The following is a 22,919-nucleotide window of genomic DNA, read 5'->3' as shown; positions in this document are numbered from 1 at the left end:
CTGAAAACTGACAGTGGGACCCCGTTGACAAGGACAATATCCATACAGCTCATGGAACATAGAGAGATGATGCCTACATGAAACTTTCACCTCTATGTTCTAGTCTCTTTGGTACAAAAAGGTACTCTGAAGGCTACCAAATGAGAAACATGGACACCAACACATCACAAAACCCTCAACATATAATCAGTCCGACCTGTAAGATATACTGGGGCAATGGTGGCTCAGAACTTGTGGGAGCGGCCAACCAATGTTTGGTTTAGCTTGAGACTGACTGCATGAGAGGAAGCTCATACCCAACACTACCTGGATAGCCAGAAAACAGAGACTGCACAGCCCAGAGACCTAGGGTAGAACCAAACACAACTGGCGAAAAAAAAATCAATGAAATAATTCCTAATGATACTCTACTATACTTAATGATATTCTGTAATACTCATAGATTAGTGCCTTGTCCTTGTCCAGTCATCATCAGAGAGGCCTCCCAGGAGCAGATGAGAGTGGATGTGGAGACCCACAGCAGACATTATATAAGGAGACTGTCTAAATTGGAGATCTCCATTGGGTCCCTCCCCTCAGAGCTCAGGAACCCCATGAAGAGAGGGAGGAAAGATTATAGGAGTCAGAGGGGATGGAGGACACCAGGACATGGCCCACCGAATCAACGAAAGGAGGCCTCACATGCGCTGACAGAGACTGAAGCAGCAAGCACAGGGCCCACTAGGTCCTCTGCATATATAGTATGGCTGTTAACTTTTTTTTTTTGGTAGGGCTTCTAACAGTGGGAGTAGGTGTGTCTCTGACTCTTTTGCCTGCTCTTGGCACTCTTTTCCTCCTGTTGGGTTGACTTGTCCAGGCTCCACATGAGGGCTTTTGCCTTGTCTTGTTGTTTGCCTTGTCTTGTTGTTTGTCCCTTTTGTCCAAGGTCAACTCTTGGAGGCCTGCTCTTTTCTGAAGAAGAAATGAGGGAAGTGGATATGGGGGAGAGGAGAGGTTGAGGGGTAAGCTGGGAGGAATGGAAGGAGGGGAAACTGTGGTCAGGATGTATTGTATGAGAGAAGAATCTATTTTCTTTCTTTCTTTCTTTTTTTTTTTTTTCAAGACAGGGTTTCTCTGTGTAGCTTTGCACCTTTCCTGTAACTCACTCTGTAACCCAGGCTGGCCTTGAACTCACGGAGATCTGCCTGCCCCTGCCTCCTGAGTGCTGGGATTAAAGGTATGTGTTACCACCGCCTGGCTAAGAATCTATTTTCAATAAAAATAAAAATAAATAAATGAACTCTGGCTTTGATTTGAAATGGATATCACATTTATTACTATTTAAAATCTTTGAAAGCCAGGAACAAAGTGGGTAGATACTGTCCGGTCTGTTTCCAAACTCTAACCTCAATGTGAATCTCCCCTGGATACTTACTCCAGGGTAGAAACATCTGACTCTTAGTTATATGCAAACCACCTGACTGAAATACAAAACTGAACAAAGTAGATCTTCTCTTATGGGATAAAAATTTTAACACAGGGAAGATCTTACAATGTCACTTGATCTACTCATCTGATTTCCTAATTAGCAATGTATGGTCCAGAGACTCAACTTGGCTCTATGAAATACTGTTTTTCAAACTACCCTGATGACTGTTCCATGCTCACATGTGCAAATAGTTCCACTTCCCTCTCAATTTCTAAATGTCTTCAATTACCCAAGGGACAGGGGAATATCAATCCACACAGTCTGACTGAAAAGCAAAGGGCAAGCCCTGGAGCCAAGGCCTGAGCACGGTGTCACTCAGTCACAAAGGTACTACAATACACAATGAAGGAAACCCAGAAGAACTGGCTCACAAAGGTCTAGGTGCTACTGTGAAAGCACAAGACACTAGAACTTTTGCTAGTCACCACATCACTTACTTATTACGTGCGACAGGATAAACCTCTCGGCTTCATACTGAGACCATGGCAGGGGACTCAAAGACCACAAGATAGACAGCAGCCCCAAGCCTTGTCATCGTGGGCTATGGGCAACAGTGCAGCCGCTATACTTAAGTCGACTCAAAAGCTTTGGATGAAACTTCAGCCGGGTCACAGTAAGAGAAGGGGCACAAGGCCTCGAAAATGATGGAGTCATCCCTCTGGACAAATCCTAGGGAAGTCTGGGAGAAGTTCAAACGTGATAGATTTCCGAAAGCCAGTATCAGTGGCTTGCTACAAACTAAGGAAATCGTGATTTGATTGTTGCATTGTAACTTTTTTATTTAAAGGTCACCCTTTAGAAAAGATTTTAATATACACGTGAAAATACTGTTAAATATTAGCATGACAACTAAATCTGCAAATGTCTCGTCAAGAGTTAGGGGTTCAGCTAGAGATTGTTTTGCCACTATCAACAAATGGATTCTAAAGTTTACATGGAGAAACAAAAGATCCTGAGTAGCCTTTGTGATGCTGAAGGAAAACAGAACCGGAGCACTTCCATTAATTACCTGTCCTCAAGATTCAGTGCTCAGTTCTCCTTATCCAAACCATTTGTTCTCATCCAAGAACAGAGGAGAACCACCAATGGGCCAAAATAAGGAGCCCAGCTGCAGACCCACACTTTAGTCAGTTGACCTTGGACAGAGGCACAAAGGCAATGCAATGGAGGCAGACAGTCTCCACAGATATAAAGAGTGCTGGAACTAGACAGCTGTATGAAGAAAAAAAAAAAAGAATCTAGACACTGTTGTAAAGGATGAAGCAATAAACCTCCTAGAAGAAAACAGAAGAAAAACCTGAGTTGGTGTTAACTTACTAGATTCAGCACCAAAGTAGAATGTGTAAGTTGGACCTTATCAAAATTGCACACTTCTGCCCAGTGAAGACACTACCAAGAGAAGAATACTGGCAGAAATTGTTTCCAACATATAGTAGAAAAGGGCTATTATGCAAAATACAAGATGGTCTGTCAGTTTAAAAAATAATTTAAAAAGCTAAAATATAAAATGCGCAAAGAATTCGTAATGAAACATATTAAAAATTAGGCCAATGACTTTAACAAGAGACATAGGTAGCAAATTAGCAAGCAAAAAGCTGCTTCCATTTCAGAGCATCAGGAACGCACAAATGAGTGTAACTCTTACACTTTACACATACAGGAACGCCCCAGTCACAAGCCTGGCAACAGCAAAGAGGGGACAGGAGGGAGTCGTCTATTCACTATTGGTGGACATGGAAAAAGTAACAACCAGTTTGTGAGAGTTTGGTAGTTCCTATGTCACTGCTGCTGAATCCAACACCTTTCCTTTCTGTTGACAAGGAGTTGAAAATAGGTCTATACAGAAGACCTGTACACAGATGCTTATAGCAGCTTTATTCATAATTGTAAAACTCATACCACCCTGGAGACAGATAGTAATAACACAAGGCCAAGTATGGATAGGTTATCCGGGCATAGGGAAATCACTGTCTCCTGTTCAATACTGCTATAAATGTAAAAGTGCTACAATAAGAAGTCTATTCCTTTTGAAGGGCAGAAGCAGACAGCAATGATTCCACTTTGGTCTGCAGACCTCCCGGCGATTCACCAAGAGATTACCACACACTCTGGAGCTGTTTCGCTGCACAGAAGGCACTCCCCTACCCCACTGTGAGATCACAGTGTAAGAATACGCTTTTCCTGTTGGCTTTCAAGTCTTTGGAGCAAGCCCACAACACACGCCTATTGAACACAGCGCCGTGTTTCAAGCCATTTGGGAAGAGGTCTGCACATCAACGCGGCATCCTGAGGCAAGTAAGGCCTGCAGCCACAGCTCTTCCTTCTTTGTGTCAGCGTGGAAAGGCAGCCTGCTGGCTGGGGGGTACATTCGCTTCCTAATTGTCTGCTCAGTAACACTGATTTTTTTTTTTCTTTTTTTCCCCTTAAACACCTAACTGCATAACTCTGCTATCATTCCTCCTGGAATACCACTGCTACTTAAAATTTCAAAACCTCAATTATAATCACTGATCTTTAATAATAAAGACACCAGCCTACTCACTAACTTTGACACCTTAATAACTACGCGTGCAGTCTTGAAAAACCAGACTACACGCGATATATTTAAAGAAGTAAGTACATAGGAGATTTTCTTTAATTGTGATGAAATCATCTTATTCCAGAATAAAAAAACAATCTTTAATAACAAAATTCTGAAATGGTCAATTATCATAGACCCTGTACACAAATTATATATATATATATAATATATATGCATATATATATGCATAATATACTGTCTGTCTAAACTGCAGAATTAAACATCTCTTGAAACTGGTATGATAAAGAAAATTTTAATTACTTATTAATACTAGAACAAAATCATTCTGATTACAAGCATCCTCGCCCCAAATGATGGGCTGATATGAACTCAGATACTTTGTCCTTCAAGTGAAGAGACTATGAAGGGGACCAAGCGTTTCCTTCTAACAAGAAAAGCACTAAAAGTCAAGAAGTTACGCAGTACTAGACATCAAGTCAATAACGTGGAAAAACCTCGGTACTTCTGTTAGTTTGTAACTGAAACATGGATAGGACATTTAAGACTAGTTCAAAAGCAGACTAAAAGAAAATAATGTTCAATACATCAATACACATTTTCTGTAATATGTCACAGCTATTTGTCCTGAGTATATGTCACTAAGGTAAAAACATATTCTATAGAAAAGTAACCTACTTTTAAAAATATTCTGTCTATAACCTACTAAACTATAAACCCAAGTCTTTCACAGTTATATTCCTCTCATAATTCTGGAACACAGCCCAGAACTGCTGATCCCAGAACTCCAGTTAGAACCACTGAAACCATCTAAGTTCTTGCTACTTGGGGATAATGTCATTTCCAAGCAATATCGTATAGTTCTATCTCAAACATAGAATCTATTCATGATTTCCTTTAATATAAATAAAGAAAAACAGACCTTCAAGAATTGTGTAATAATTAAATTATCTATCATCATGAACTTATATAAAGGTACTACAGTAAATTCCCTCCCCAGCATGAGACTGTTGTCTGCCATATGGCTGACCTCCATGACAGCTTAACTTAAATGGCATGTCTTTCTCTCCTCCTCTGTATGTACCTCCTACAGGCAGCTGCCAAGAGTCATAGTTTGTGTGACCTTGGGTATTCTTTATAAATAAATATCTAATAAAATTGTCCTCAAGCTCAAAAAAGTTAGATGTGTGTGTGTATAAATATATATGTATTTTCATATATATATATATATATATATAAACTCAAACTAAAAACTAGAATACTGGAATTCCTAGTAACTTCAGTCTGGAAAATCATACTCACGCAGAGTATGCAGAACTGTCCTTTTCACCAGCGTGGAGAAGTGCAACCAGTCCCTGGTACCAAGGCCAATCCTTTTCTCAAAACGTAGCCACATAAAATTTATCAAATCCACACAGATACTTTTAAATACACCCTTAAAAATGCTCATAACCCATCACTCAGCCACAAGACAAGTAAGGTCATAAAAATAATAACTAAGATAAAGTATCCCTTGTATCTACTTCCTGAAAAAAATCAACTTAGTGGCTAACTAAAGCCGGTTTCCATGGTAATTTATGCTTGTAATATGTCTCGGTATAATACGAAAGGAAATAGATGTCATAGAAGATAATTCCCGAGATTAAGAAAATCCAGTAATCTACACACAAACAAGAAAACACTGTCTTCTGTTGGCATTTTTAAACATTTTTTTATTATTCTTCTCTCATACATTCACATTACATCCCAACCACAGTCTCCCCTCCCTCCTCTCCTCCCAGTACCCTCATTTCCCCTCCCCCCAGATCTACTCCTCCTCCATTTCCCTTCCAAAAAGAGCAGGCCTCCCAGAGATATGAACCAAATACAGAATAACAAGTTGCAACAAGACTAGGCACAAGCCCTCATATCATGGTCTTATAATCCTGAACGCACTCAATTTCATGTGTTTGTGTTTCTTAATTTTCCTCTCCTTGACAACAGAACAAAAGATGTATATCTATCTCTTTACAGTGGTGGTTGGGAACAGATATGTAAGACTGTGTTTAGAACACTAAAGTCATTGACAAATATGACCCCTCAAAATAAAGTCAAAAGAAGTCTTCTTTTCTATATCCCCATCACATTAGTTTGGGATAAGAGGAACATTCTGACCCAGCCCCCTCTGACTTGATTCACAATAACCCCACTAATTTCCCCTACAGTATTGTAGACACACTACTACAGCACATTCCCAGTCAAACCAGAGTTGGAAATGTCTTTAATTTCAATGTAGTAGTCAAAAACAAGGCAATTTTCAAGTATACTCAGAACATTACTAGAAAAAGGATATGTTAATATCTGTTTGCTAATTTTAAGATCTACAGTTTACAAGGAAAACATTAAACCTAGAATGTAAAACTTTATTATGGCCACAAAAAGGAAGGCATACAAAGTCAAAATGTGATTCATTCATATGATCTTCCTTCTTCCAATCTCCCTCATAAAAGTGGGTAGAAACCAGAATGCTAGGACATGGATACTCCTACCTTGTGCCAAATTCTCACAAGTTCAGTGTTCTTGTTTCCTTGATTAATGGGAAAATCATTGATGTTTAAAAAAAATTAAATAGAACAGTCTGCAGTCTATCTTCAGTAAATACAGTGCATTAAATATAATTAAGTCTCCCTTCAAAGATTCGGGACATGAAATTGCCTCAGGTTTTTCTTTGAAGTAAATTTCACTTTTTATTTGAAATATTTCAGCCCTAGATACTGAAGATGTAAGAAATGAGAGTAAATGTATATTAACTCCAGTTTTATTCTGGAATTAGTTTCTCATATTCTAGTTTTTAAAAAACAACACATACTATTTTAATGCATATATATGTATATGTATATATGTATATATGTGAGATTAATTCTCATCTTTTAAAAATTCAGATTAGGCATATGTTATTATTCATGTTGAGTTGCTTGTTTATTTTACCAGCTATCACTGTTATTAACTTATTCAATAAATATGTGCTTAGCATATACTCTTCCAATCCTTGTCCCCATTAGTGAGAGACCCTTACATTCATGGTTGCAAATGTCCACATTTTGAAATAATATAAGGAAGCTTTTCTCAGATTCTACCACAGCAAAGTACTTAGAAAAACAGCATCAAGAGGTTAAAAAAATGCAAGTCAGACCTGAAGAAATGTAAGACCCAATCTGGCAGTTCATTGTCCTTATATTTTGAGCAAATAAGTGAACTGTCAATCTCAATTTGCTGCTTTGTAATATGACACTAACACTATTTACACTAGCTCTAGAAAACTGAAGGAAACATGGATCACGAAAAAGATTAAGAAATAAACAGTAAAGTATATTCACACATTGTTTTAAAAATCAATGAAAAGGAAACAGACAATATGCTCTTTATTTAGAAAAAAGATTTACTTTATTTTATATATAAGTATTATATATAAATATAAAATAAATATACAAATATACCTATGTGTATATGTGTTTGTGTATGTGTACATGTGTACAGATGTCCCTAGTGGCCAGCAGAGGGCATAATAACTCCTGGGAGTTAAGGAAATTGTAAGTTATCCAGTTTAGGTGCTGGAAACCAAACTGGAGTTATCAGCCCTTAGACATGGAAGACTTGTCAATCACTTTTGGAAGCTGAAAGGCTAAATGGCTAACAGCTCTCAAGCTGAAATTCAGGTCCCTTCCTATACAAGTGTCAGTCTCACTCCCATCTCTCATCCTGTCTTTCTATAGGTAAGGTTTCTTTGTTCTCATTGTCACTAAATTTCTTGAGGGCAGAATCCACTCTAGACACAGGTTTGGATACATATAATACAGATCACAGCTCACAAACAGACTTAGTAGTTTTAACTGATTATTTGAATTTAGGCAATTTAAAATTAGGTTTAGATTGCCTGTTGTGTTGTGTTTTTTGCTTTTGGGTTTTTTTTTTCATATCAACACAAAAAAAGGAGCTACTTGGAGGTACAGTAATAAGCCTTTTGATTCCTATCATAGATGATGCCTCAAGGAGGAATTTGTTCTACTGAAGAAGGTAGAACTACTCTAGGAATGAGGGTTTTGCAATCTGAGGCATAAAAGGAGAGTGCAGAACCATCTGGCATTTGGGAGTAGGCACGGAGCATGCAAAGCAGCCCAGGCCTGTGCAACATCACACCTAGCACAGAGCATGTGGTGCTAGCGAAACTGTTCCACTTTGTAGTTTGTATGCAGTTGTTTGGCTTTGTAGTCACCTAAATCTTCAACCTAATCATATGTTTGCATAATTAGATATATTCAAATGATATTGAAATACATTTAAATCATTACCAGGAATCAGTAGAAGTTATTTTATTAAGGATCCAGCATTCAATATTGAAACTCATGACTTTACACAGGCAGGGCTGGGATAGGTAGGCAGGAAGGCATCCTGGAAAGAGGAACAAGATAAGGGCACAGAGAGAAATCAGAGACGTCTGGCATGCTTGACGTCATATTCAAACCTGGGAAGGGCTCAAGCGTGGCAAAGCAGAGTCATGGGAAATATGCAGAGGCAGAGTGGAAACCAAAGCACACAGAATCTTTAATACCATGCTAATAATTAGGGTGGTGTTCTGTAAGGAATTGGAACCACCAGGGACTTCTGAGAAGCTACTGATAAGATCAGAGCTGTCAGTCAGAAGGCTGTAGAGGCTGAAGGAATGCAGGTAGGAAGACAAGGTCAGAGACTATTGCAGCAGACAGACTCAGGTAAAAATGGAAAAGGAGGGTGGTGCGGACCACATTCCAAAAGAGGAGCAGCAAGCCTCAGGGAACAGTAGCACAGGAAGAGGAGGTACCCAAGTTGACAGGTATTGGCCTACAATACCAAAATCTGGTTTTATGTATGAAATATTTTTGCCAAGAAAACAAGAAGTTAAACATCTGGGTACCTGGCACCCTCTGTAAGAGTTGAAGTATTACAGCACCATGGCAGGTCTTCTCATCTGCCTATGAGCATGAACTTTGTAACAGCTCAACACCATTAACCTAGGAATTCAAAGACAAAACCCAGGATCATGGGCACAAAGTATGACCAAGGCAGCAGACTACGCTACAACAAAATAGGAAGACCACAATCGCTAACATGAGAGCAGTTACGTATCTGTGGAATAGATTAGAATACAGCAGGCCAAAATAACTAGACTGCTTTATTTGATGGCAAATGTTTAAAGACTGTTTTCTCTAACTCTTATTAGCTTCCCAAAGACTGTTCCATTCCAAGATATGTGGAGCCTGAAAAGTCATAGAGTTGGCAGTCTATAAATACTTGTTAAATGAATTACATGTGTTTAAGAACCAGATGTTGTGACTAACTTCAAGTAAAGCCCAGTCCACAAATGATACTCAGAAATCAAAGAAGCTGATGAACATGTGCTATGTCTGATCATCAGTACTTAACATTATTAATGAGAGGGTAAGCTATAAGATCATAATTCCCTTCTAGATGCAATAAAAAGCATGCTGAAACTTTGGATTAGAAAAATATTAGTTATGAAAAACATGTCATGATCAATCATTTCAAGTTCAGTTACTATAAACTTCATCATCTGACTCTTAGCATCCTCACACTTTGCAAAAGTCTCAATTAGTTTGGGCTGTTCTGACACCAGAAACAGATTAGGCAGCTTTGAAAATGAAGTATCTATTCCTCCCAGTTCCAGAAGCTGGACATCCATGAGGAGAACCTGTCACTGTCTACTTCCATCCTGTGATGAAGGCCTGATGCCCCTGCTGAACTCCAGACCTTCAGACCCCCGTGGGCCCCATGCTTAGTCATTACATTGGGAATCCAGATTTTAGCAAGAACGATGAAGACACAGCATTTAACCAGAGAGCAACTGCCCTTTATTTATGTCCAACAAAGTCATTTCATCATGAAAGTCAACCCAAGAAAACAGTCATGAAAACATTATGAGGGCACTTCCAGCCAGACCTGAATGATCTTATCATCAAAGGGACTTCACTTGAAAGTCCTTTCACATGTAGAAATAGAAGATTGATTGTCACTAATTATAATTTTGGGTCAGTCCTCAGGAAGTAAATGTTTCCATGTAGAATAACACTGAACTATTTTTCCTCAAAATGTCCTACTCAAATTAGTCTCCAGATTCAGATCAGAAATTTATAACATAACAATATTTAAGCATGAGAGACATTGACAAATATGTATGTGTACACAGGTGAATGTAAAAAAAAAATGAGGACTCACTTTATACAAGGTGCTTGTTAAACCTTATTGATAAGATTATATGAAGTTTCATGAATGTGGAGAAAAAAAGACAAGGCTTGAAAAGTACTTATGAGGAGGATAACTATAAAAATGCCAGGCGGATCATTTCCTCTAGGGTTGTGCTTTTCATAATGTGGACTGACCTATGGGCCTGCAGCATCTGGATCCCCTGGGAGCTTGAGAAAAAAAACGCAGAATCTGGACCAAATCCTATACCTTGTGAGTGACAGTCTGAATCTGAGAGCTTAATCACATCTATGTATGCATGTTATAAGTCTAAGAAAAGCAGTTCTAAAAAAATGGGGTTGGCACTTGTGATATATCAGGGATGGCTAAGAGGAAGAATTTCAGGAGAAAAAAATTGTTTACAAAAGAGACCTAACTTGGAGCAGACGACAGAGAATATAATATTCAAGGGCTGGAGAGAGGGCTCTGTCGACCGGAACCTGAGTTCTATTCTCAGAATCCAAATTAAGTGTCCAACAGCAACCTGTAGCTCCAGAGGGAACCACTGACAACTACATTCATATGCTCATACCACCGCACACACACACACAAACACACACACACACACATACAGAGAGAGAGAGAGAGAGAGAGAGAGAGAGAGAGAGAGAGAGAGAGAGAGAGACAGAGACAGAGAGAGACAGAGACAGAGAGAGAAGAATATATATACATGCACATGTATATATATATATGTATATTTGTATATATATTTAAAAAGAAGATAATGTTTTGTTTTGAAATCTACTGGTCTGCTGGTGTGGGTTTTTTTTTTCCTTTTTGTACTTAGAAGAATAATGGGGAAAGAAGCAGATATGAGGAGTGTCATCCAGATGGAGATGGAAGAATATCCAAGTGGCCTACTTTCCCGGGCAACCCTCTTGGCAAAGCCTACAAGCTTGGGAGGTAATCAGTAGCAAAGGCAGAAGGCAGATGGGGACAAGCAAGGCAGAGTCAGACCTCTCTTCATTTCTCCTGTGGGCCAAAGTTCTAGAGGTAACCAGCAGGACAAGGGAAAGAAAGGTTCCATGCAGTCTGGTGGGAAAGTGTGGCTAGGAAGGGCTGAACTTGCAGCTCCCGACTTCACAGAACCTGTGAGCAATGGGCAGAGTGTGTGATTCCCGAGGGTCAAAATGACCAGAAAATGCAGAGCACTCAAGACAGTTCAGAGCTTGGATCCGCCATAATGACCCTGCACAACAGGATGCCTGAGGAAAGCAGTAATTGGGGAGGACATAGCATCCACAACAGTCGGTTGAGACAGAAAGAGAGGCTTGTCCAGCTGAAGCAGAAACAAGACATAGTGGACTAGCAGGTGCAGTGACAATTCCATGGGGTTTTCCAATAGGTAAGAATTACCCTAGCTGCCACTGATGACATCTCAACATGAAAGTCAATAAGGATCCCCAGTATAGTACCAGGAACTTCCACAACTAACAACATATCAAAGATTGATGGTACCATAAACTATGGAAGGAAAAACAGTGGGGGGAGGAGAAAGTGTCTAAACAAAGGATGAGAAATACTGTCTTCAGCCTTGAACATATGGTGTTAGGAACCTTAGAAAACCCTAACCTCTCCTGGCATTCCACAGGACTGACTGGAGAGTGGAACCATCCCAATATGCACAAGGCTCACTCAGGTGATGCACTGTCCCATGTGCACTATTGGAAAGTAGCTACAAGGGGACATACTCTACTGTGAAATGGCATCAGGACACTGAACAGCAGACCCCCTCAACTTTTCAAACTATGTAGACGGGGATTAAAAATCTGGAAAATAAAAAAGACAAACAAGCAAACTTAAGGGTTTAGAAATGGTTTCCAGCAACAATGGCACCACTAAAAGGTCAGCATTAATATAAATTAATATAAAAGGCAGGCTAGGTTATCACTGACCAGATGAAATGAGGATACAGAAGGAGCACAGAGAAATATGGAAACGCCCAACCCAATTATGAAGTATTTCATCCCAGAGGAGAGAAAAGACACAAGACATTACCTCTTTAAATAAATACCGATAGGTGTGGTTACGTGGGTGTCTGTTATACTTCTCAAGGTTCCAGATCTGTGAAAAAAGTATTTAATTTAAAGCCACTTCATTAAAAAATCCACAGTCTAGTGAGATATGGTGGCAAATGTCTATACTTCCAGCTTATTTTAGGGAAGCTGAAATAGGAAGGTTCAAAGCCTATCTGGGATATACAGGGAGTTCAGGCCAACCTGGGCTATTGGAGACTCCAACTCAATAAAAGAGGGAGGGAAAAAAAGGTTTATATAGGGATATAACTCTGTATATCCTGGTATATCCTCTGTATATAACCTTGCTTAACATTCATGAACACGTCAGTTCAATATGCAAAAAAATCTACCCATAATTGACTAAAGGAAAAAATCTATCCATAATTGACTAAATTATGAAAATGTAAAAGCAAAACCAGAAATAATCTAGTATTATGAAAAAGATTTAAAATCAGTAAAAAATATATGAACGGCTTTCTTTGCCTCATATTACTTTAATACTAGCATGAGTTGAAAATGTCTAAGGACCAGGACACAGGGGTCTTGAAGAAGTGTGAGGATGCCAGAAAGGATGGAGGTGAGAGGCACAGCTGCTTAGGCAGATGAGGATGAAGGAGAAGGCAGATGCAGAGTGCAAGTCTCCCATCAACAGAGCAGATTTACCAACCAGCCAGGACACATCCTGGATACAATTTGTTCCAAGTGACTGCAAAGATCTGTGAAAAATCAAGTCACTGATGTATGTTTATAACATATAAAAATGCATTTTAAGTCTTAAAATTGAATTAACCTCAGAACCACTAATCATATAAGAGTTTTCTTCTAACTCCCATTGTATTATAATGATCTCACTACAGCTTTACTTATATGGCTTGTGCCTGTAAAACACCATGATACACAGAATTAGTACACATTAAGAATGCCAAATAAAAGGCAACTTTAAAGAAGGAGAATTACAATATAGATTAGGTAAATAAATTCCAAAAATAAAAGTTCAAGGCCCAGCCTTAGGAGGGTAATGCAAGCAGGGCTCATTCCTTCTAACTCCAGGCTGAACCTGAAGGGACTCTCAACAGTTTATCAAAAGCACCAACACTAACAGGTTTAACAACTCATAGTTTAAAATAAAGGCTACTACCACTTTTCAACAGATGCCTCTCCTCCCCCAAAAAGTAAATTTAGGGTAGGTCTAGAGTTTTTTTTTTAAAAAAAAAAAAAACTCGGGAATCCAATGGTGGGACTCCTTGCTCAACCTTGATGCAGTGGGGAGGGGCTTGGTCCTACCTCAGCTTGATGTGCCAGGCTTTGCTGACTCCCCATGGGAGGCCTTACCCTTTCTGGGGAGTGGATGGGGGTGGGGTGGGGGGAAATGGGGGGAGCAGGAGGAGGGGAAGGAAGGGGAAACTGTGGTTGGTATGTAAATGAATAAAAATTTAAATAAAAATATAATAAAATAAAAAAATCTCAGGAATCAAAAATATGGTAACTTTCAGAATAATTTAAAATGTTTTGAATATAATCAACTCCCCCAGGGAAAGGCACATTCTTCTGAATCTGTCCAAAGGATGTTTCAAATGATGTCCAAAGCCTTACAGGTTTGTTTTATTTCAAAAACAAGGAAGAAAGGAAGGAAGGAAGGAAGGAAGGAAGGAAGGAAGGAAGAAAGGAAAGAAGAGAGTGAGAGAGAGAGAAATCTAAAATGAAAATAAGCAAAAAAAAATCACAGCATTTATTTTATCAATGAGTAATAACATGGAAGAGAAATACTGTAAAATCATTTACGAAGTCTTCCAATTTCTTAAAATTCATCTCACAAATGTTTCCCTGGTGTGGTACCAGAGAAGAGACTGTTAACTGAAATCCAAGGTCCACGAGGAATCAGTGGTAGGAGCAGAAAATAGTAATTGAAATTGATTTTTACCTCTAGAAGTTCTTGCTATGTACACATCTTTGCTAAGAAAGTCAACAAAACGATTAATGTATAAGACAGTAAACGGCTCAAATTATAAGGCGGGGCTGAAACTCCAGTGTCTGTAACAGTTTCTATTAGGAACTCGTGCCATTTTCTGAGAACTTCAGTACATTAACTTATTCTGTCCCCAGCCCCATGAGCTAGATATATTTATTATTCAGTGTTTATTTAAAAAAATGGAAGCTTAAAGAATGTGGACTACTTAAGGTCTCAAGAAAAACAATTGCCCTGGGAGTTCTTGATCATCTGGCCTCATTCTGGAGACCTCCCTGAAAAGCTCAATAAACCAAGGGGATGAACACTATTCACAGGTAGCATAGGACCCACTTGGATGCTATACCACACAGAGCTTATAGGCAATTAGTATCAAATATGCTCAGAAAAACATGACAGAAATTGGCAAATTTATAGCCATAGGCATTCTGTAACACTAAAATCCCCCAAACTGAAGTGCATCCCCATACTATTAATTCTATTCTCTTTCTCCCCTTTTTTGCCTATGGAAATTTTGGTATTTAATATAAATATATTACTTCTTTAAACATGACTGGTAAGCCTAAGACTGATAAGAAAAGCATAGAGCATACTTTATAAATGCCACCAATAATAATCCCTACCACTTAAAGACAAGGAACACAAAAAGAAGACACTGGGAGGGAGTTCTCAGCATACCCTGCTGGTCATCACATTACCCTAGGTGACACACAGCTATGATAGGACATGCCTCCTTATGTGGCTGCATACATTTTATACAGTCAAACATGAAGAAGTCATGTAACAATATTGTCCAAAACAAAGTACTGAGAATAAACACCAACAAAACACATTCCCTCCTATCACTTTATTTACCAAGAGTCACACAGTAGTTTTCTGATCATGCAACAAGTCTACCACCAACTAACTTTTATAGCTATGTAATGAGTAACATATTGAGTTTTAGTTACTCTAACCAGCAAGGTGTGTGTGTGTGTGTGTGTGTGTGTGATAAATGGGGACATACTGGGTCAAAATTTATTCAAATTACCCCAGATACAACACAGATGTGTCAATTCTTTCCACATAAGGCCTACTAGTCAAACTTAATGTTGACTCATATATGTATTCACTTTACCAATAATGAAGAGAAGGGTACTACAGGCCACCCCATGAGAGGGTAAACAAGTCCCACGGGATTCATTCTCTGAAAGCCAAACCCACAGAGCAAGGCAACCAACAATTTTTTTTTTAAGTCTGCAATTTCAGTATGGTGCAATCAGGAAGAAATAATTAATTTAGACTAGATGACCACGAAAAACCTCACCGACCAGAAAGAGGAGAGAGAAAAGCTAATCTTTCACATTACAATTTGAGTATAGTATCAGGGGTCAATACAGGATGTTAGAAATCAGTGATTTTAGGATTCCATAGGTATATAAATTACAACAACTACTATCCATTTCATAGTATTATACATAAAATTTCAATGAAGGTGGCTGGCTGATGGGAGCTGCTATAACACACACCTGACACAATCCAGTCCAAATTGTCCTGGCGTGCTCTGTATACACATTATATGGAGTTCTCTCCTAGCAAGGGTTCAGAAGAAACACAGAAGCACGATCGCTTTCTTTAAAAGTCCTCTTACAAGTTCTCAGGCACACTCTGTCGGGACACACAGGAACTGTGAAGGCAGCACAGAACAATAGCACGGAAAGGAAGGCCATTTTGCTAGGAACAAGAGTAAAGGGAACCCTTATTACACAGACTTAGAAAGCTTATTGAGTTGGGTCCTGTGAAGAGCCAACTTACAAACCACAACTTGGATATTCAGATGAAAAAACTTCATGTTTTTATGCATTATAATAATAGTAACAGATCACTATTATTACACTATTGCAGCAGTATTTTGTTTGGGTTAGCTTTTTCCTCCTTGCTGAGTATAACCAAATGAGAAACATACTTTTCACAAGTATGTTGTGAAAAAAAATGAAATAATGCTATAAGACCATCAAAGCTCTATGAACAAGAAACAGAATGATGTGACTACCAGCTGCCAACATGTGCTACCATCCATTAAGGAGAGAAGAGCAAAGGGCAGAGTGCAGCATCTCTCAGTGCAGACCCTCCACAGACTGCTCCCTGGACCTGGTGCCATTTGGGAGTGCTAGAGAAGGATTCCTTTTTCTTGCTCCCTATGTACTCCATTTTGAATGGGTGGGCAGCAGGGTGTATCTAGAGCTGATGACCTCTTCTTGTTCCATCATTACATTCTGGAACTGACAACTTGTTATATGTTTGTTTGTTGGGCAGGTCCACAAACTGCTGATGATACCTGCAATCTCACCCACACCCAATTAGAAGCTTCGGCATTTCCACTGGTGGTGTGAGGGCAGACGTTCTGGAGATGATGATGGGGTGAAGACATTTTATATGCAGAATAGACTTGAATCTTTGGGAGCTACACACTTGGCTGTGGTAGGTTCAGTAAAAGTCAAGCCCCATCCTTAGAACCTGTGAATGTTGCCTTATCTGGTAAAATTAACTTTGCAGGTATAATTATAAATATTAAAGTGGGTCTGTTAGCCTGGAATTTCTAGGAGAGCTTGATATAATCATAAAGTTGTAATAAGTGAAAAAGAGAAGCAGGGGAGGAAATCCCCACTGGCCACTGCTGGTTCTGAAAACGTAGAGGGCTGCTATAAGCCAATGAAAACATACAGCTGCCCCTAGAGTGTGTAAGGAAAGTCAGGAAGCAAAGCAACCCCTAGGATCTCCCGAAGAGACATCCTGCCCACATCCTTTTTAATCCAATGAAAACCCATTTGGGAATTCTACCCTCCAGAAGCCCATATTAAAGCTGCTGCAGGTTGAAGCCATTTAATATAAACTAATAAACATTTACTTTAAAATTATTTCCTTCTTTTTGTGTTAAGATTTCTAACCATCATTTAACAAATTATGGCAAAATGCAGCCTGAGCATAATGAGTGCTCAGTTAACCTTAGTTCAAAGGCTCAAATGCCACCTGGGATCTGAACTTCACCCGTGCTTTACCCCAGGGAATCACAGACTGGGTAAATCATGCTAAGACATGTGACCAAGGAACATGTGACCTGAGAATATGACCAATACACTCCATTCCTCTCACGTGAATTTGTTGGTCTTAAATGCTCCCAGGCAATGAGAACAAACAACAAAATAAAAATTCAGATTCTGGCTGGGTACTCAACTTGATGTTTAAAGGCTTACAATCAACGTTTGTAGGCTTTACCAAATTCTAGAAGGTGTCTATTCTATCCTAAGTCACTCACTCAATCCTATAAGGCAGGCCTTATGGTTCCTGCTCTTGATACTTCTCATAAGCCTCAGGTTCTAAATGAAAAGTGCCCCAAATAAACATTTAAGCAGAAGATCTACTTCTACCAAAATACAAAAAATAAAAATAAACACGCCTAGGTCACCAGGGCAGCTGAGCAATAGATTCTGCTGCAATACACTGCCAGTATCACTTTCTAGCACTTATTATTATAATACGCTGAGTGGAAAATTAAATATTACAGCCTTGGACTTGCTTTTGGATACCATTCACTTACTTTTAGTCTCATATTTTTACTAGCTCTTTACCTTTAACTGGCTGCAGATACTGGGAATTTATGAAGAATATATTCCTGCATAATTTTACATAATTTAGCACACATTTACACATGACAAAGTAAAGGGACAGTGAAGAAAGTGCAGAACACGAAGAAAACATGAGGACTTGGCCCCCTACTGTGTTCACGGCAGTTGGACTCAGGCGGGGTGAAAGGCTAAACACTGGACATCAACCTCAAATAGGCTTCATCTGTGTTAACGGTTCCTTTAGGACGAGTGGAAACCCTGAGAAGATGGAGGTGGAGGGAGGCTGGGTCTCAAACAAAAGTTCACTCTGCAGGCAATGCAGAAGGGAAGAAAGGTTTCAGATGGAGCAGACGGCATAGGAAAGAGGGCCACAGGGAAAGGAAGGAGCAGAAAATCTTTAGCAATGAGGCTGTGTGAGGCAGAGGCCCTGGGGGTAGGGAGTCGCGTTGGGTGAGCAGTGGAAGATTGAAGAAAAACTCAACATATTCAAAACACAGTTACCCAAGCAGTGGCTTCCATTAGAATAACCACTAACGCAAATCGACCAGGGACTGAGAAACACACAGTTCAGCTGGAAACGGCAGGTCTACTTGTCCAAGGAAACAGCCTTTTTGATAACCGAGGCTCTGGGCCAACAGTAAGGAAAAAGATAAAGCAATGCAAAATTAAAAGCCTGACCAAGCCAGAATTTCTCAACTAGGGAATTCACTGTGCAAGTGCAAAGGAAGTGGAAGGCTGACTGTGGAGGGCCATCAGCAGAAGACTTCCCCCAGGCCTGTAATTAAACCACGCTAAAGGAGGGGGGGCTGTGGGCTGTGATTTGCTCGTTTGTTTGTGAAAGTGGGTACAGTGATAAGGAGGACTGCAGTGATGGAGAAAATAAACTCCGAGCATTGCAAATGAACAATTAATTCATGAAAATTGTACTGTTTTAATCTAGTACATTTTATCTTAGAAAAATCATCACCCAATTTTATTCAATAAATACCAGGAGTACAGCATAGTCTAACTGAAAGACATCCTAGTTATAACCATACGGCCCTTAAAATTATGAATTCCAGCATCTCAAAAAAAGGCACTTTCCCCTGAAACAATTATCCATGCATAGTGGCAAGGATTCTAAGTATACATCCATTCATGGAAACCTCTTAACTTATTCAAATACTAAAAGCTGAAAAGTAAAGTGAAAGATTTAAGTGAACAAAACCCCAACCTGATCCCCTCAGGTCAGTAGACCAGACTCAGTCCTCTCTATTTGCTTAATTCACTGTACTTAAGGGACAGTGAACACCTATAACTTAAATAGTAAATATCAGACACCCAGCGCCCAAATAATTACTAATTATTTACAAATCTCATTCAAGAATCTTCTTTTAAACATGTTTCAGATGTTTGAAAAAGCATATTCTTTCATGAAAAATGTAATGCAACCAGACAGATAGACTTTTAAATTTTTTATGCTTTAAGTATCTTTAAGTAAATTGTTGAAAAACAACCTGAAGATAAAGATACCCTACTAAAAATTAAAGTGACATTGGTCGCAGGTTACCTAGATACCATTTTACTTCTCACTCGACCAGCTTTTTTGTGTGCCATGGAGCAACTTGCACACAGTCTTAAGTAACCAAACTTGGATCAAAGGTCAGAATTCACAGCTAAAGTCTGATTTTGGGGGGGGGAAATATTTCAAGTATTACAAGAATTAACATTTGTGAAATAAGTACACCAGCTTTTTTTTTTTTTTTTTTTTTTTTTTTTTTTTTTTAAATAGGAACGAGGTGTCAGAACTCTGGCAAAGGACAGGACAGCGTAGAAGTGAAACAAAGGACGGAGGGGAAAAAGACAGCGGTACACTGGAATTCTAGACAAAAGACACACTTGTAGGGAAAAGGAAAAACTCAAAGCTAGAAACAACACTTAAGGAACCCATTTGCCTTTGTTTGTTTGTTTTTTATAATTTGGAATCTTTCTAATACACTGGTTTGGAGGAATAAGAACAGCATGGCTTCTGAAAATCAGACTCTGGTACAGCTCTCATTACCTCACCGCGGATGGTTTGAGAGATCAACTTCAGTTGTATGCTACGCACTGAACTCTATTTATTATTCATCTAAAACAGTGGTTCTCAGCAGAGGCTACATTTCTGCCTCCAGGGGGCGTGTGGCAACATTTTGGGAGATTAGAACCTTGGGGCAGCCATTGGCATCTAATGGGTGGAGGTCAACAATGTTGTTTGACATTCTACAGCACACAGGACACCCGAACCGAAAGAAATTATCAAGTTCAAAATGCTAACGGTGTTAAAAAGAAATACCATGCTCTCTGTACCCTGCAGAAGCAAAAATCCTACTTCTCAACCCTTTCATGGTTTTCTAGTTAAAGATAAGCCACACTAAGCATCTCATTTTAGAACTGCTTTAAATATGGTGGACGGCAGCTCCAACTAAGAACTATGGTGCAATCCACTAGGAGATTCAAAGCAGGTGCACTGAAATCACAGGAAAAGGATTTTCTAATCCCTTTACTTCATGTTTATTGTAAGTCACCCAACGGGCCTCTACATGGTTCAGTATCAAGTTGTGTCTCTCCCGTGGTCAATACTCTAAAAACGCACTGACCTCATGAAAACACAGTATCTTTTTAATAGAAAAACTCAGGCCAATCTTATTTACAGGGAGAGATTTATGGGGGAGGCTGTAGAGGGTGAAAAATATCACCCAGCTCTTTAAAATGCAAAGTTATTTCACAGTTTGCTTGCAAAATGAGTCAGATCATTATTACTTTTAGTCATGCCAAGTTTGCTTCTTCTAAGCCTACTAGTAATGGAGAAAGAAAGAAATAACCACCATCTTTCTGCAGTCGTTAAACCAATGAAACAGGAGCTTACTAAAAAGCAGATTTGTGCAGTGATATTTCTCTTTTATCACAACTGTTAGAAAAAGACAAACAATCGCTGGAAGTGCAAATGAAGATTCTAAGAAATCTGTCATCTGCCTAAATACCTAGAGTGTGGGAGGAAAACAAACAAAAGGAAACCCTGACTCACAAATCTGAAAGCCATAACCTGTGAATATTTTCCTAATAGATCGCTCTATCAAAATCTGGATTCACTCCCGCCCCTCACCCCCCCCCCCCCGCCGTTCAAAAAACTGGAAGAAAGACATCCACATCCGCTTTCAGCAAAACAGTTTTAAGAATGAATAAAAAAGCCTGACGTGCACCTGTCCAACCTCACTGGAGCATGCACCGCAGCGGAGAGGGGACCCTGGAGTGGAGGATGAGCACCCTGGCACCTGTCAGGGCTGTTTTTCCCCCCGCGAAGCATCTTCGTCTCCTACTATGCAAGCAAACGTAAGCCAACTTTGGTAGTTTCCATCCCCCACCCAGGCAAAATCCAGCATCCAGCGCAGCTCTTGTCCTTACGCAGGAAAATCTACTCAGCGCCCTTTCCCACTCACTGAGTCGCCATACGAAGTTGACAGGCGAGATCACTGGGACCCCACAGAGGCCACACAAAAGGCGCCCCGAGGCCACCCAACGTGGCACTTTCCCGGCGTGGGCAAAGCACAACGCCGCACCACACCTCTCACCGCGGGGTGTCCGTGGAAAGGGGGTCCTCCTCGGCTTTTAGGTTCAGAATTGTCCCTCATCTAGGGAAGGCAGAGCTCAACTTCAAAGACAGGGTTCCCACGCGTTCCGCCGCCCAGCCACGCTCCGCGTTGCCCGTGGGGTCGCGCGACAGTCACCGCCGCGGCCGAGAAGCCGCCTGCGCTGTGCAGGGGCTGGGATGCCGCGCTCGCTCCCCGCTGTGCCCCGGCCCGGGCCCCGGCCCCACGGCCCCGCTCACCCAGCAGCAGCAGCTTGACCTCGCGCGCCGCCTTCTCGCCATCCTCCCGGAGGTTGCGGTCGATCATCTTGCTGCGCTCCACGGCCGCCTTGTCCTCGGCGCTCAGTGTGCAGCCCATGGTGGCCGAGCGTCGCCGCGCCCTCGGCGCCGGGGCCGGCTGGCAGCGCGGGCAGAGGCTGGCCCGGAGGGAGGCGGCCCCGCTACGTCCGCGGCTCCGGCAAGCTGGAGGCAAGGTCTGCGAGCCCGCACGCCGCCGCCTCGGGCGGCCGTCCCCGCCGGCGACACTCCGCGATCCGCGCCTGCCGCCGCCGCCGCCGCCGCCGCAGCTGCCGGTGGCCGAGCCGCAGCAGCTCCCAGCCCGCGCGAGCTCGGCGTCCGCGCCGCCGCGGCCCCGCCCCTGCCCGCCCCGCGACCACTCCCAGCGCGCGCGCCCGCCCGCCGCCCGCCCGCGCACGTGCCCTCGGACAGCGCCCCCTCCGACGGCCGCGCGCCCGCGTGATCGCAGACCTAGGCGCTTCCCGCGCGGGCCCCCGGGGCGCCCCGCGCGCTCGCAGACCTCTCCGGCCAGAGCCGGGAGCCCCCACTCCTCATTTCCCCCCTCTTGAGACCGCTGCCCGGATCAGGGCGTACCTGTCCCTTATGGGTGCGGGTGGGACGGTTGCCAAAGTTGCTGCGAGCAAGAACAGAATGGCAGTCCTGGGCATTTGAGCATGCCCGGCGCCTGCAGCCAAGCAAGGGTTTGCAAAATGTGTGGGCTTGTGTGAAGGACCGTGGGAAACGGAGCGAAATGAGCCTGGGGTCCTGGGGAAACCGAGGTGGGGACGGTGAGCAACCGGAGGGAATCGTGGAGGGAGTCTCGGGGCTACCTATGTCCACTTCCTCCCTGCCACTTCTTTCTTTTCCTCTAGCTTTCCTTTTGATCTGTGCTCACCTCCTTTTCTTGAGGGAACGCATTTTGAAGGATTTCTTCCTAACCCGAGAAAACGTTTGACAAAGAATCAAAGGATGTGTTTTAAAAATGACAGGAGCAATAGAACGCACAAACAAGTCTCTGTGGTACATGTAATTTCCTAGCGGATTGTGTAGCCATGTTTATGACCGTGTGGGAACTCCTGTGCCCGTGGGCATGTCCTTCGTTTTTGCAGGCCTTCGCTTCCTTGCTGGTCAATGAGCAGGTGATCCACTGTAGTCCATCCTTCC

At 41.3% G+C, this 22,919-nt stretch overlaps 1 protein-coding gene across 1 annotated transcript in view; it reads right to left on the bottom strand.

Annotated features, from left to right (window-relative positions):
- The window catches only part of Gnai1 (G protein subunit alpha i1), a 77,128-nt gene extending 55,268 nt beyond the window's left edge, over nucleotides 1-21,860 (bottom strand). Inside the window, exon 1 of the mRNA XM_059257247.1 lies at nucleotides 21,720-21,860. Within this exon, the coding sequence (XP_059113230.1) occupies nucleotides 21,720-21,837 (118 nt within the window). The 5' untranslated portion in view covers nucleotides 21,838-21,860. The remainder of the gene's footprint in view (nucleotides 1-21,719) is intronic.
- Nucleotides 21,861-22,919: the final 1,059 nt, after the last annotated feature.

This window comes from Peromyscus eremicus, chromosome 3, assembly GCF_949786415.1.
Source record: "Peromyscus eremicus chromosome 3, PerEre_H2_v1, whole genome shotgun sequence".
Lineage (NCBI taxonomy): Eukaryota > Metazoa > Chordata > Mammalia > Rodentia > Cricetidae > Peromyscus > Peromyscus eremicus.
The sequence above is the reverse complement of the archived record's forward strand: the minus strand, read 5'-3'. Positions and strand labels throughout refer to the sequence as shown.